Below are 13,652 nucleotides of genomic sequence, written 5' to 3' on the forward strand. Positions count from 1 at the left end.
GTGTCACTTATCTCTAGAATTCTCCCCTCATGGTCCAGTAGCTGTTTGTCCCTCTTTTGCTCAGCTTCTTTATTCTCTGTCATTTGGTCTTCTATATCGCTAATTCTTTCTTCTGCTTCATTTATTCTAGCTGTGAGAGCCTCCATTTTTTATTGCGCCTCATTAATTGCTTTTTTTATTTCAACTTGGTTAGATTTTAGTTCTTTTATTTCTCCAGAAAGGGCTTTTATATCTCCAGAGAGGGTTTCTCTAATATCTTCCATGCCTTTTTCGAGTCCGGCTAGAACCTTGGGAATTGTCATTCTGAACTCTAGATCTGACATTTTACCAATGTCTGTATTGATTAGGTCCCTAGCCTTCAGTACTGCCTCTTCTTTTTTTTGTGGTAAATTTTTCTGCCTTGTCATTTTGTCCAGATAAGAGTATATGAAGGAGTAAGTAAAATTCTAAAAGGGTGGCAACAACCCCAGGAAAATATGCTTTAACCAAATCAGAATAGATCCCAAATCGTGAAGGGGGAGAAAGGGGATAAAAAGAGGTTCAGAAAGAAAGAAAGAAAAAGAAAGAAAAGAAAATAATTTTAAAAAGAAAACAAAGAAAAGTATAAAAAAGGAAAAATATATATACTAGATAAACTAGTTAAAAAACGTTAAAAAAGAAAAGGGTAAAAGTTTTTAAAATTTAGCAGAAGAAGAGAAAAAAATGAAAAAGAAAAAATATTAAATTAACTGCAAGACTAAAAAATCACAGGGAAAAAGCCATGAGTTCCGTGCTTTGCTTTCTCCTCCTCTGGAATTCTGCTGCTCTCCTTGGTATTGAAACTGTACTCCTTGGTAGGTGAACTTGGTCTTGGCTGGATTTCTTGTTGATCTTCTGGGGGAGGGGCCTGTTGTAGTGATTCTCAAGTGTCTTTTCCCCAGGCGGAATTGCACCGCCCTTACCAGGGGCCGGGCTGAGTAATCCACTTGGGTTTGCTTTCAGAAGCTTTTGTTCCCTGAGCATTTTCCGTAGATTCCACAGGACTGGAATACAAATGGCGGCCTCCTAGTCTCCATCCCAGAGCAGCCTTGAGCCCAGGGCCCCATTCCTCAGTGCACCCTCAGAGAACAGCGCCCAGTAACTCCCGTCTGCCTGACCTCTGGCTGCGCTCTGAGCTCACCGAGCCTGCGATGTGTTCAAGGTAACCCCGAGCTGTGAGCTTACTGTTGGCTCTGTCTCTATAGCCAGCTTCCCCGTTCAATACCTGCAAGCTCTGCGACACTCAGACACCCCCCGATCCTTCTGTGACCCTGCAGGACCTGAGACCACACTGGCCCCGCATGGTCTTCACCATCGCTTCTCTGGAGCGATGTCCCTCAGCGGAACAGACTTTAAAAGTCCTGATTTTATGCTCCATTGCTCTGCAGCTTGCCAGGAGCTGGCCCCTCCCCCCGGGGTCTATCTTCCCGTCGCTTTGGATTCACTTCTCTGCCAGTCCTACCTTTCAGAAAGTGGTTGTTTTTCTGTTTCTAGAATTGCTGTTCTTCTTCTCTTCAATCTGCCAATGGATTTGCAGGTTTTTGAAATCTTTAGATAAACTAGCTAGCTAATCTCCTGCTAACTGAAGTAGTCTCAGCCTGCTACTTCTCCACCATCTTGACTCCTCGACCCAGAATTCATTGTTTATGCACCACACCCAGTGCTCCGTGCAATACCTGCCCTCCATAATACCCATCACTAGGCTCAGCCAACCTCCCACTTCTCTTCTCTCCAAAACCCTCAGTTTGTTTCTCAGAGCCCACATTCTCCCATGGTTCATTTCCCTCTCTAATTTCCCCCAACTCACTTCTCCTCTTCCATGTTATTCCTTATGCTCCACAAATAAGTGAAACCATATAATTGACTACCTCTGCTTGAATTATCTCACTCAACATAATCTCCTCCAGTCTTATCCATGTTGATACAAAAGTTGGGTATTCATCCTTTCTGATGTATACATAGTATACATGGACCATATCTTCTTTATCCAATCATCCATTGAAGGGCACTTTGGTTCTTTCCACAGTTTGGCGACTGTGGACATTGCTGCTCTGAACATTGGGGTATAGATGGACCTTATTTTCACTACATCTGTATCTTTGGGATAAATATCTAATAGTGCAATTTCAGGAAAAATCCACTTATTTCTGCCAACATTTTTAAGTATGTTCAGCTTATTCCATGTGAACCATTCTGTAGTAAAGTTGTTTTTAAGAAACATAAATTCCTTCCTTTCAAGGAGCTCTTTTAAGTCTTGGTCTTTAGAAATGCTGGCAAAAATTCATTTATTTCTTATGTCAAGCAGAGAGAGATAATTAACATGTGGTTTTGCTTATTTGTGGAGCATAAGGAGTAACACAAAGGATATGAGGAGATGGAGAGGAGAAGGGAGTTGGGGGAAATTGGAGGGGGAGATAACCATGAAAGACTATGGACTCTGAGAAACAATCTGAGGGTTTTAGAAAGAAGAGAGGTGGGAGGTTGGCTGAGCCTGGTGATGGGTATTAGGGAGGGCAGGTATTGCATGGAGCACTGGGTGTGGTGCATAAACAATAAATTCTGGAACACTGAAAAAAATTGGGAAAAAATGGTTTTTTTTTAATTTCTCTTATTTATTTTTTTTTTAATTTCTCTTATTTCTGCCAACATTTCTGAAGACCAAGACCTAAAAATGCTCCTTGAAAGGAATTTATGTTTCTTAAAAACATTATTACAGAATGCTTCACATGGTATAAGCTGAACATACTGAATGTATACAATGCTTTTGGGGATAAGTATACACTCATAGAACAATGACCACTACCAAAGGCATATACAAAGTTTCAGTATTATAAGATAAATAGGGTCGAGATTTCAATTATAAACAATTGTGATTACAGCTGGTAGTACTGTATTGTATTCTGAAATTCTGTTATGAGGATAGATCTTATGTTCAATGTTCTTACACAACAACAGCAACAGTAAAATAATACTAATTAATAACAATGATGAAGGAGGCAGGAGGAAACATTAGGAGGGGAATGGTATGTTTATTTATCAATCCTTTATCCATAAAGGCCCATGTTCTTTTGCATGTCTTCCTATCTTTCTCTTAGATGCTGGCTCCACACAGACAAAGGATTCATATGGACCTTCCTTGGATCCATCTGTGCCATCTTCTTTGTGAGTAATAGATGACATCAGAATAGCCCACTTGCCCAACGAGGGTCATTAAAAAATCAGGTGTATCAGAAGGGTGACAGACTCGGTGAGCAATCATTCCAGTTGGCCCAGGATGGATGAGGGACTCCCAGGTGGTGGGAATTCCCACTGTAAAACCAGGAATCAGGTGTTTCCTGAGACGTAGCATTTCCACTGCTAAAATTTGGAATTCCCATGCAAACTGAATTGAAGTCACTGAAGTTACAGGACAAACATGGGCCTGATTTAGTAGGTGTTTGTTCTGCTTTTCTAGGACAGTTATGAAGCACAAAACCTTCTTCCCTGCCACATTAGCAGCTGGGTGAGCTAGGATTTTCCAAATGTAGAGTGTAGTTAAAATGCCTGTGGGTTTTCTTCAGATTAATTTGGTTTTCTTTCTGATGACCTTCTGTATTGTGAAAAAGAACCTCTCCTCACTCAACAGCGATGTGTCCACCCTCCAGAACACAAGGTGAGGATGGGTCACAGGGGCACACCATGCCCCAGACAGAACATTGTCCTCACGCCTCCAGGGCTCTGGCGTCCCTTCATAGGACTCCTGAGGGGACAGGAAGAGAGAAGGGCAGCAACCCTCCTTGGAAGCCAGCTCAGATTTTGTGGTTTGTTGCTGACACCCATACCAAAAACATTCCATCTGTGCACAACCTCAACAAACTACTTCAGCTACAGAGAGAATTGACTTTGTTCTGATAAGCAGAGATTGCTATCAGGAATCTATGGGAAAAGATCCTGTGAACATTCATATCCTTATAACACACTCAAGAAATAACATAACAGTTATTTTTAAGAAATAATGTAACAGCACACCCTACCATGCCCACGCCTTCATGCAAGCTCTGCCCTCTGTTTTCCTCTTCTCTTGCACCTGGTGGACTCAGCTTCATCATCCTCATATCACATCCTCTAAGAGTTTGGAGATGTCCTCTGGTTTCCTCAACTTTACACAGAGTCAATGGCCTCTATTCCGTGTAAAGCATACCCTGGCTCAGTTCATGGAGAGGGTGAGGACAGGAACAGCCCTGGATGGAAAGAAGTACCTCACTTTGCAAATGTTATAAGTGATCATATGTTCTTGACTTTCCACCAGATTTTAAGGTCTGTAAGAACAGAGGTCTTGTTCTTTGTTCTTTTGAATGCCCTAGCCCCAGCCTAGAGCCAGGTGCATAGAACATTCTCAGTAAAATCAGCTGAACAAAATTAGGGATCTTCATGAAACATCATGATCTTCTTGAGACTCACATTCTTGAGTGTCAACATTATCCCCAGTCCTAGTCAAATGCCATCCTGGACCCAAATAGTATTTCTCTTTAGGGGATCATTGACAACAAAGGTCAAAGTTGATCCCAGCTCAGTCAGAAGCATCATGGAGTGAACATGAAACCAGCCCTGGTTGGGTTGCACTGGATGCATCCTGACCTCCTTCCTCCTCCTACCCAGGATGCTAACATTTAAAGCCACAGCTCAGCTGCTCATCTTGGGCTGCACATGGATCCACCGGCAGGTGGGTCCAGCTGCCCATGTCATGGCTTACTGCTTCACTATCATCAACAGCCTGCAGGGCATCTACATCTTCCTGGTGTACTGCATCCTCAGTCAGCAGGTACTACTTTCCAGTTCCTACCCAGGACCCTTCCTATGCTCACTCCCTTCAGTGACCCAGGCATTTTCTGACTCTACAGGTACAGGAACAATACAAGAAATGGTTCAAAGGGATCAGGAAAACAAAAGCTGAGTCTGAGAAGTACATGCTCTCAAGTGGGACCATGTCTGATGCCTCCAAACACAGTGTGGTAAGATTATGCAGTGTTCCCAAAACACTTCACTAACAAGTCCTCTTAAGAAGCTATGTCTGCCTCACTGGACAACCTGGGTATATAGCAGGCAATGCTCTTGGATGGTTCACTCTTAGTTTACCCTTGGACATACCTGAGGTCACTTCTCTGTCTTCAAATGATGTCTTCCTACACTTACCCTTGCTGAGGTTCTATGCTCACATTGACCCTTGCAAAAGACTGCCCTCTTTCCCCAAAATTGTAGAGCATCCACTTTGTGTGACATGTTGCATATGGTTTCTAATTGTACTTGGTTAGGAGATAACAAAAGACAGATACTTATAAGCAGAGAGGGAGGCTTGGTCAGCTAAATAATTATAAATTAATGATCTGGAGCAGTAATGCACAAACTGCACAGTCACCGCCCATTCTTTATTCCAGGTCACTCTGGAAAGAAAGTTAGACTCAGAGGGTTTATGTCAATTATGCGAGGTCTTCAGCCTCCCTTACTTTTCCCCGACTTCAGTGCCCCCCCACCCTCCCTGGAAAATCATCTGCCCATCTCTGCACCACTTGTTTGTCCTCCTTCTAAAACTGTTCCTTCCCAAATGCTCTACTCATCAAAATCCCATCCTTCAAACTCTTTCCTCTTCTCAGCAGATGTTCTTACTGACTTCTTCATATAGAAAACAGGAGTCAGCAGTAAAAAACAAGATCAATTTTGAACTCTCAAAAACACCAGCCATTTGGCATTTTGTTCATTGTCTCTTCATTCCACCTTGTCACCACAGATAGACAAAATATGCTTCCTACCTTTTATGGCTAATCCTTCCACCAGCACTTCTCTTGACTTCTCAGTAAGTTGACATTACCAATCGCACACTTTCTCTCTAATATATTTGGTCTCATGTCCTCAATAACGTCCTTTCCACCAGCATTGCAACATGTTAAATCTCTGAATCTGAAGTATTAATTTTATATGTTTGGTCCTCCCTCTTCTTCCTCCAGATTTTCAAACCTAGATTTTTACCTCCATCATTCTACCAAAAGAGCTATCTCTTGGGCCTCCAATGTTCTCCACTTTTAAATATCTTTTGGTCCTCTTAGGTTTCTTGGTAGGAGTTGGTAGTCTTGGGAGGACTGGATGCTGTTTGCATCCTCTATTTTGAAATACTCCTCTTGTGAGTCTGACTTCTATGACTCAACATTCCCTGGAAAACTTGCTAACTTTCTACCTGAGCTTTCTTCATCTTCTTTATATTTCAACTATGCTACCTGACTTCATTCTAAAAACACTTCTTTTCTCATAGATTTTATGATGTATGTAGATTAATGTTTAAGAAAGTTAGTGAGTACATTTCAAAGTGTACATCATGCCTGTGTATTGGAGAAGGCAGTCATGGGATATGGGGGAGATTCTTCCTATTTTTCTGTATATATACACTGTTAACACTATTTAAAAAGAGAAAGTTCACATATTTTTGATTGAAAAATAAAAAGAAAATTCTTAGTTGCTGAAAAGCACAAGAAAGAAATTCACATGATGTGGATAACTATCTACTTTTCACGTTGCAGTGTTCACATCTAGAAGGGCCTTCTCCAGATTATGGGGGCAATGCACTTTTCTTGGTGTGTTTATATTTTCCATATCAGTTATTTTCCAAGCAATCTTTTTCCCTAGAAACCATTAATCCTCCACAAGACATAGACTTTCCTTTGGATCTAGGTAAAGAAGAGGCATGAACAACATCCAGTCACCCACAATATAGCAATGTGATCTCAATTCACTATGTGGAAGTCTCTAGCTGTTTCTTGAAGCAGACAGTATACAGTACTATTCCCAACATGCAGATACTCCCCAAAAACAAGTCCTTCCCCACAAAAATAACCCTACAAAACAAAGTCCCAAGCAGAAATCCCAGACTGATCTTCTAGCACACTCTTAGAATGTTTTAGCAGCTGGGAAATTCAGTTTTTATTGGGCTGAATTCAAATATTCAGCTGTTCGCTCAGCTATTTGCTGCTTATTACACTGTAGACAAACTATTTTATATCATATGTGTTAACTTCCTCATTTCAAAGCCCTCTCACTATTCTCCCTGACTCTTTCCAGCACAGCTTCCAATTCCTCCTACGTAGCTCCTCCATGACCGCACCCCACCCCTCTTCTCACTATCAGGCCCTCACATTCTCTCATCAGGACCCCTCAACCATTCTGGCTCATCCCTCTGGTCCACAAAAGTCTCCGCCATTCTCTGAATCTCTCCAATTCCTTTCTAGCCTATTCTTCCAATTTCTCATATATCCCACATCCTCTTGTCCTCCATGCTATTTGTTATGCTCCACAAATAAGTGAAACCATATGATAATTGACTGTCTCTGCTTGACTTATTTCACTCAGCATAATCTCTTCTGAAATTTCAATTCCACTTACTGCAGATCAATGGTCTTGGATCTCCAGGTACAGTAAGCAAGGGGTTCTGGTACCCAGCCTCCTAAAGTCACAAACTTCTAGTTCCCAGATTCTAAGGTTTCCAACTTCCAGGAATCAACCACAAAGGGCTGAGACCCAGCTAAGGAATTTCTTCTTCATCCAGGGGAATGCATGCCATCTTCTCTGCTCTTAAAAGCCTCAAAGCCCAAAGAGCCCAAAGGGAATGATGACCTAAGTGTGTTTGTTGAAGCACTGGAAGGAAGAAAAGCACAAGACACTCAAGTGAACCATCAATAGGAAATGAAAAGCTATTTTGGTTTTAAGGAATGTCAGTTCACGGACACAAAGACCAAATCACTTCTACCTATGTTGACATGGAAAAATTTCCATGTACAAGTGGTTAGGTATTCATAACACAATACTGTATAATTTTAAAACCTTAGAATTATTCACAGTTTAATGTTTATGCAGATATGATTTTATCTAACTTTTCATAATTAAGTTATAGATTCTAGTCTGGCAGAACAAAATATAATTTGTTGATATTAGAGAATACTTATGCAAGGGAGGTTAGGTCAAGGTGAAGATCAATCAGATATCTCTTGTGTTTGTGGTAGTATGTTTTTAACAAAATGTATGCATGCTTTTACTTGTTATCAAAAACAAAGTTTTAGGGCACATGGGTGGGTAAGTTGGTTAAACGATTGCCTTTGGCTCAGATGATGATCCTGGAGTCAGGACTGAGTGCCACCTGGGGCTCCCTGCTCAACAGGGAGGCTGCTTCTCCCTCTGACCTTCCCTCCCTATACGCTCTCTCTCTCTCTCTCTTTTTCTATCTCAAAAAAAATTTTTTTAATAAATTTTTATGGGCACATAGGTGGTGCAGTGGGTTAAGCCTCTGTCTTTGGCTCAGGTCAGGATCTCAGTGTCTTGGGATTGAGCCCCACATCAGGCTCTCTGCTCAGCAGGGAGCCTGCTCCCCCCCCCCCACACACACACACACTGCCTAACTCCTGTCTCTCTCGGTCAAATAAATAAATAAAATCTTTAATAAATAAATAAATAAATTTTAAAGTGTTTTAAATAAGGTTCCCTCTCCTGATAAAGACAAGAATACCATTGCTAAAAAGCAAAATATAAGCAACAGCAATCAGACAATAAAGAGAAATAAAAAGTATCCAAATTGGCAATGAAGAAGTCAAACTCTCTCTCTTCACAGATGATTTGATTCTTTATATGGAAAACCCAAAAGACTCCACCCCCAAACTACTGAAACTCATACAGCAATTCAGTAGTGTGGCAGGATACAAAGTCAACATAAAGAAATCAGTGACTTTTTGATACACTAACAATGAAAATACAGAAAGGGAAATTAGAGAATTGATTCCATTTACTATAGTACCAAGAACCATAAAATACCTGGGAATAAACCTAACCAAAGAGGTAAAGAATCTGTACTCAGGGAACTATGGAACACCCATGAAAGAAATTGAAGAAAACACAAAAAGATGGAAGACCATTCCATGCTCTTGTATCGGAAGAATAAACATTGTTAAAATGTCTATACTGCCTAGAGCAATCTATACTTTTAATGCCATTCCAATAAAAATTCCACTGGTATTTTTCAAAGAGCTGGAGCAAATAATCCTAAAATTTGTATGGAATCAGAAGAGATGCCGAATCACTAAGGAAATGTTGAAAAACAAAAATAAAACTGGAGGAGTCATGTTACCTGATTTCAAGCTTTACTACAAAGCTGTGATCACCAAGACAGCATCGTACTGGCATAAAAACAGACACATAGACCAGTGGAACAGAGTAGAGCCCAATATGGACCCTCAATTCTATGGTCAATTAACCTTCAACAAAGCAGGAAAAAATATACAGTGGAAAAAGACAGTCTCTTCAATAAATGGTGCTGGGAAAATTGGACAGCTATATGTAGAAGAATGAAACTCGACCATTCTCTTACACCATACACAAAGATAAACTCAAAATGGATAAAAGATCTCAATGTGAGACAGGAGTCCATCAGAATCCTAGAAGAGAACATAGACAGTAACCTCTTTGATATCAGCCACAACAAGTTCTTTCAAGATATGTCTCCAAAGGCAAAGAAAACAAAAGCAAAAACGAACTTTTGGGACTTCATCAAGATCGCACAGCAAAGGAAACAGTCAAGAAAACAAAGAGGCAACCCATGGAATGGGAGAAGATATTTGCAAATGACAGTACAGACAAAAGTTGATATCCAGGATCTATAAAGAACATCTCAAACTTAACACACAAAACAGATAATCATATCAAAAAATGGGCAGAAGATATGAACAGACACTTCTCCAATCAAGACATACAAATGGCTATCAGACACATGAAAAAATGTTCATCATCACTAGCCATTAGTGAGAGTCAAATTAAAACCACATTGAGATACCACCTTACACCAGTCAGAATGGCCAAAATTAGCAAGACAGGAAACAACGTGTGTTCGAGAGGATGAGGAGAAAGGGGAACCTTCTTATACTGTTGGTGGGAATGCAATTTGGTGCAGCCACTTTGGAGAACAGTGTGGAGATTCCTCAAGAAATTAAAAATAGAGCTTCTCTATGACCCTGCAGTTGCACTCCTGGGTATTTACCTCAAAGATACAAATGTCGTGAAAAGAAGGGCCATCTGTTCCCCAATGTTTATAGCAGCAATGGCCACGGTCGCCAAACTGTGGAAAGAACCAAGATGCCCTTCAATGGTTGAATGAATAAGGAAGATGTGGTCCATATACACTATGGAGTATTATGCCTCCATCAGAAAGGACGAATACCCAACTTTTGTAGCAACATGGACGAGACTGGAAGAGATTATGCTGAGTGAAATAAGTCAAGCAGAGAGAGTCAATTATCATATGGTTTCACTTATTTGTGGAGCATAACAAATAGCATGGAGGACAAGGGGAGATGGAGAGGAGAAGGAAGTTGAGGGAAATTGGAAGGGGAGGTGAACCATGAGAGACTATGGACTCTGAAAAACAATCTGAGGGTTTTGAAGGGGCAGGGGTGGGAGGTCAGAGTACCAGATGGTGGGTATTATAGAGGGCATGGATTGCATGGAGCACTGGTGTGATGCCAAAATAATGAATACTGGTATGCTGAAAATAAATAAAAAATAAATTTTAAAAAAATTTAAAATTAAAATAAATAAAATTAATTAATTAAATTTAAAAATAAATTAAAATTCAAAACTAAATCTTCTAAGTACCTGAGAACCATCCTACAAGAAATGCATGTAGTTTCTCAGGAAGAAAACTGTCAAGCGCAAAATAAGAAATCATAACCTAGAGAAAGAGTTATGTTGGTGGGGTGGAGAGGTCTTAATATTTTTAAGAAGCTATTATTTCCAGGGATGCCTGGGTGGCTCAGTTGGTTAAGCCACTGGCTTTGGCTCAGATCATGACCCCAGGGTCCTGGGATCAAGTCCCGAATTGGGCTCCTTTTTCAGTGGGGAGCCTGCTTCTCTCTCTGCCTCTGCCTGCCTCTCTGCCTGCTTGTGTGTACTCTCTCTCTCTCTCTCTCTGGCAAATAAATAATTTTTTTTTTAATTTTTAACAAGAAGGTATTATTTCCAAACCATGAGAGACTGGACTTGAGAAACAAACTGAGGGTTTAGGATGGGAGGAGGAATGGGGGCTTGGAGGGCCTGGTGGTGGGAATTAAGGAGGGCACGTATTGCATGGAGCACTGGGTGTGGTGCATAAACAATGAATCTTGGAACACTGAAAAAATAAAATTAAATTTAAAAAAAGAAAAAATTGAACTACAAAAAAATCCTGAGGCATATTTACTCTTAGTTATAATTTTTCAGTTCCACAAAGACTATGAATTCTGTGGTGCCTGAGTAGCTCAGTTGGTTGAGCATCTGCCTTCAGCTCAGGTCATGATCCCAGGGTCCGGTTTCCTGCTCAGTGGGAGTCTGCTTGTCCCTCTCCTTCTGCTCTTCCTCCCTCTGCTCCTGCTCTCTTCTTGTGTGCTCTCTCTCACACATAAATAAATAGATAAAATAGTTTTAAAAAGAAAAAAAAAGAAGTTATTATTTCCAAACTCATCAGTCAATGCAATCACAATAAAAGTCCCAAGACATTTTTGTGGAATTTAGTAAACTAGCCATAAAGTGTGTATAGAAGAAAAAATGTGACAGAGTGACAGTTCACTTGAAGAATAGGTGAAGAGGTACTCACAATGGCCTATTCCTACTCTCTACTTTGTCTTGACCAAACATTAATCAGGCCTCTCTCTTTCCTACAGGCCCCTGAATTCTGCTTACCCTCAAATCTTAGCAAGTACCAAAAAAGTGGAACATGCCCCCCCACATCAACCTTTCCTGGGAATTGGCTGACCACAGCAAGACCCTCTCTTTGTCACAACACACTGATAATTTCCCCTTATTTGTCCAGCTTCCCCTCCAAAAATGCTGTTTATTCTGTCTGCTTCCTCCTTTACCCTATAAAATAAAAACGTTTTTCTGTATTTTGAGATGCTCATCGACTTCTGAGATCAGAAACTTCTCCCTGCTGCAATAGTCCTTCTAAGTAACTTGTCTCTTTATTCAAGCCCAGATTTAAATTTATTGGACATAAAACACAGAAATTGCCTCATAACATCTATAAAAACAAAACCACGGCATTTCTTAATGTGTGGTATTGTTCCAGGAACATAAGTTGAGTCTATGAATCAAAATAAAGGACATGTCACATATAGCAATGTAACGTTTCATAAAAATGACATTCTAAATCAGTGTGTGAAGCATTGCATGTGAAGTCAGGGAAGTCACAGATTTTCTCAGTAAATGATGTCAGGACAACAGCCTATTCATTTAAGACAAATTATTTACTGAACAAATTCCAGGTATATTAAAATATACTAAAATATTCTAGAATACTAGAAAATGAGGGGCAATCTCTTAGGCAAGATTAAAGCAAAATGCATACAGTCAATTGAAAACCTGGACCAAAATGAAATTTTAAGTTTATAGGGATACCACCCTCAAGCTCATCTTTATTACGATTATAATAGGGTTGATATTTACCCTGTTCTTTATCCATGTGAGCATGGACATGCAGAACCATCAAGTGGCATGGATTTTCCAAGATACTCCCCCCAAAGCTCTACAATGAACAGGGTGTGCAAGTCATCCAGGACCCACCACAGCAGGTGACTATTCGACTGATGCATCTTCAGTGTCTGTCCCACCTGCCAACTTGTCTGCAGAGTCCCATCCCTGAGGAAGTCCTGAGATAGGCCAGACTATTAGCCATCAGAGTCCAGTTTGGAAGAAGCAGCTGGATTGGATCTGATTACAATCTGTTCTTCTGGTTCCTAGGGCTCCTGTTAAGAACAAGACAAGGGTGAATCAAGAGGGACTATGACATGTGGTATGGTGAGTGCTGTGAAGTGTGTAAACCTGGCGATTCACAGACCTGTATCCCTGGGGATAATATAAAAAAATAATTAAAATATAAATTTTAAAAAAGAGAGAGAGAGAGACTATGACTAGGGGTACCTGGCTGGCTAAGTCAGTCGAGCATGTGACACTTGATCTTGGGCTGGTCACTTCAACCACCACATTGGGTAAAAATAAATAAATAAATAAATAAATTGTGTGAAGAGGCATTTCATATGGAACATCATTATTTCCTTGCATACTCTTTAGTATTGTTGTGAAATAAAAATAACAATTGTATTAATAATTCTCCATATTAATTGCCTGTGTATACACTTCTAAACATGTTTAGTTTTGCAATTCTTTGTTATTCTTCTTTCCCTTTTGGTTATGTTTCTTCTGTATCTACTGAAATGTAGATTTTATGTTTGTTGAATCTAATAACAATAAATTAAACTTGGATTTAAAAAGAGAGAGATTACTTTAAAAATAAGACTTTATTAAAAGAGAGAATATAATTTTGATTTATGAACATATTTTAATTAAAATTTTGTATTTGAAAGGAGAAATTTGGCCTTATTTCCTCTGTTAAAACTCCATCTGTTGCTATTGTGTTTGTTGTTCTTTATTCTTTTATCCCTGTGAAAATGGATGTTCTTGCTCTAGGGTAATATTTATCTCTTGACTTTTCAAACTAGGAAGTGTCAGTATTCCCCTATTTACCAGAATAATCTTAGAGGCCTCAAATTGGTTTCCCTTCCAATTTAGCTGCCCCTCAAATTCAAGTGAATATTTTC

The 13,652-nt window shown here is 39.9% G+C and overlaps 1 protein-coding gene across 6 annotated transcripts in view; it reads left to right on the top strand.

Moving 5' to 3' along the window:
• Positions 1 to 13,379, top strand: part of LOC309852897 (uncharacterized protein) — a 38,792-nt gene extending 25,413 nt beyond the window's left edge. For 3 of the 6 annotated variants that reach the window (XM_082710366.1, XM_082710368.1, XM_082710369.1), the window contains 4 exons: positions 3,114 to 3,180; positions 4,657 to 4,819; positions 4,899 to 5,009; positions 11,721 to 13,379. In XM_082710366.1, coding sequence (XP_082566492.1) covers positions 3,114 to 3,180; positions 4,657 to 4,819; positions 4,899 to 5,009; positions 11,721 to 11,927 — 548 coding nt within the window. In that variant the 3' untranslated portion in view covers positions 11,928 to 13,379. Of the gene's footprint in view, positions 1 to 3,113; positions 3,181 to 4,656; positions 4,820 to 4,898; positions 5,010 to 8,644; positions 8,786 to 11,720 lie in introns of those variants that run through there. The other 3 variants (XM_082710370.1, XM_082710367.1, XM_082710371.1) reach the window with 3 other exon arrangements.
• Positions 13,380 to 13,652: the final 273 nt, after the last annotated feature.

The sequence above is a fragment of the Mustela nivalis genome (assembly GCF_964662115.1).
Source record: "Mustela nivalis genome assembly, chromosome: 1".
Classification (NCBI taxonomy): domain Eukaryota; kingdom Metazoa; phylum Chordata; class Mammalia; order Carnivora; family Mustelidae; genus Mustela; species Mustela nivalis.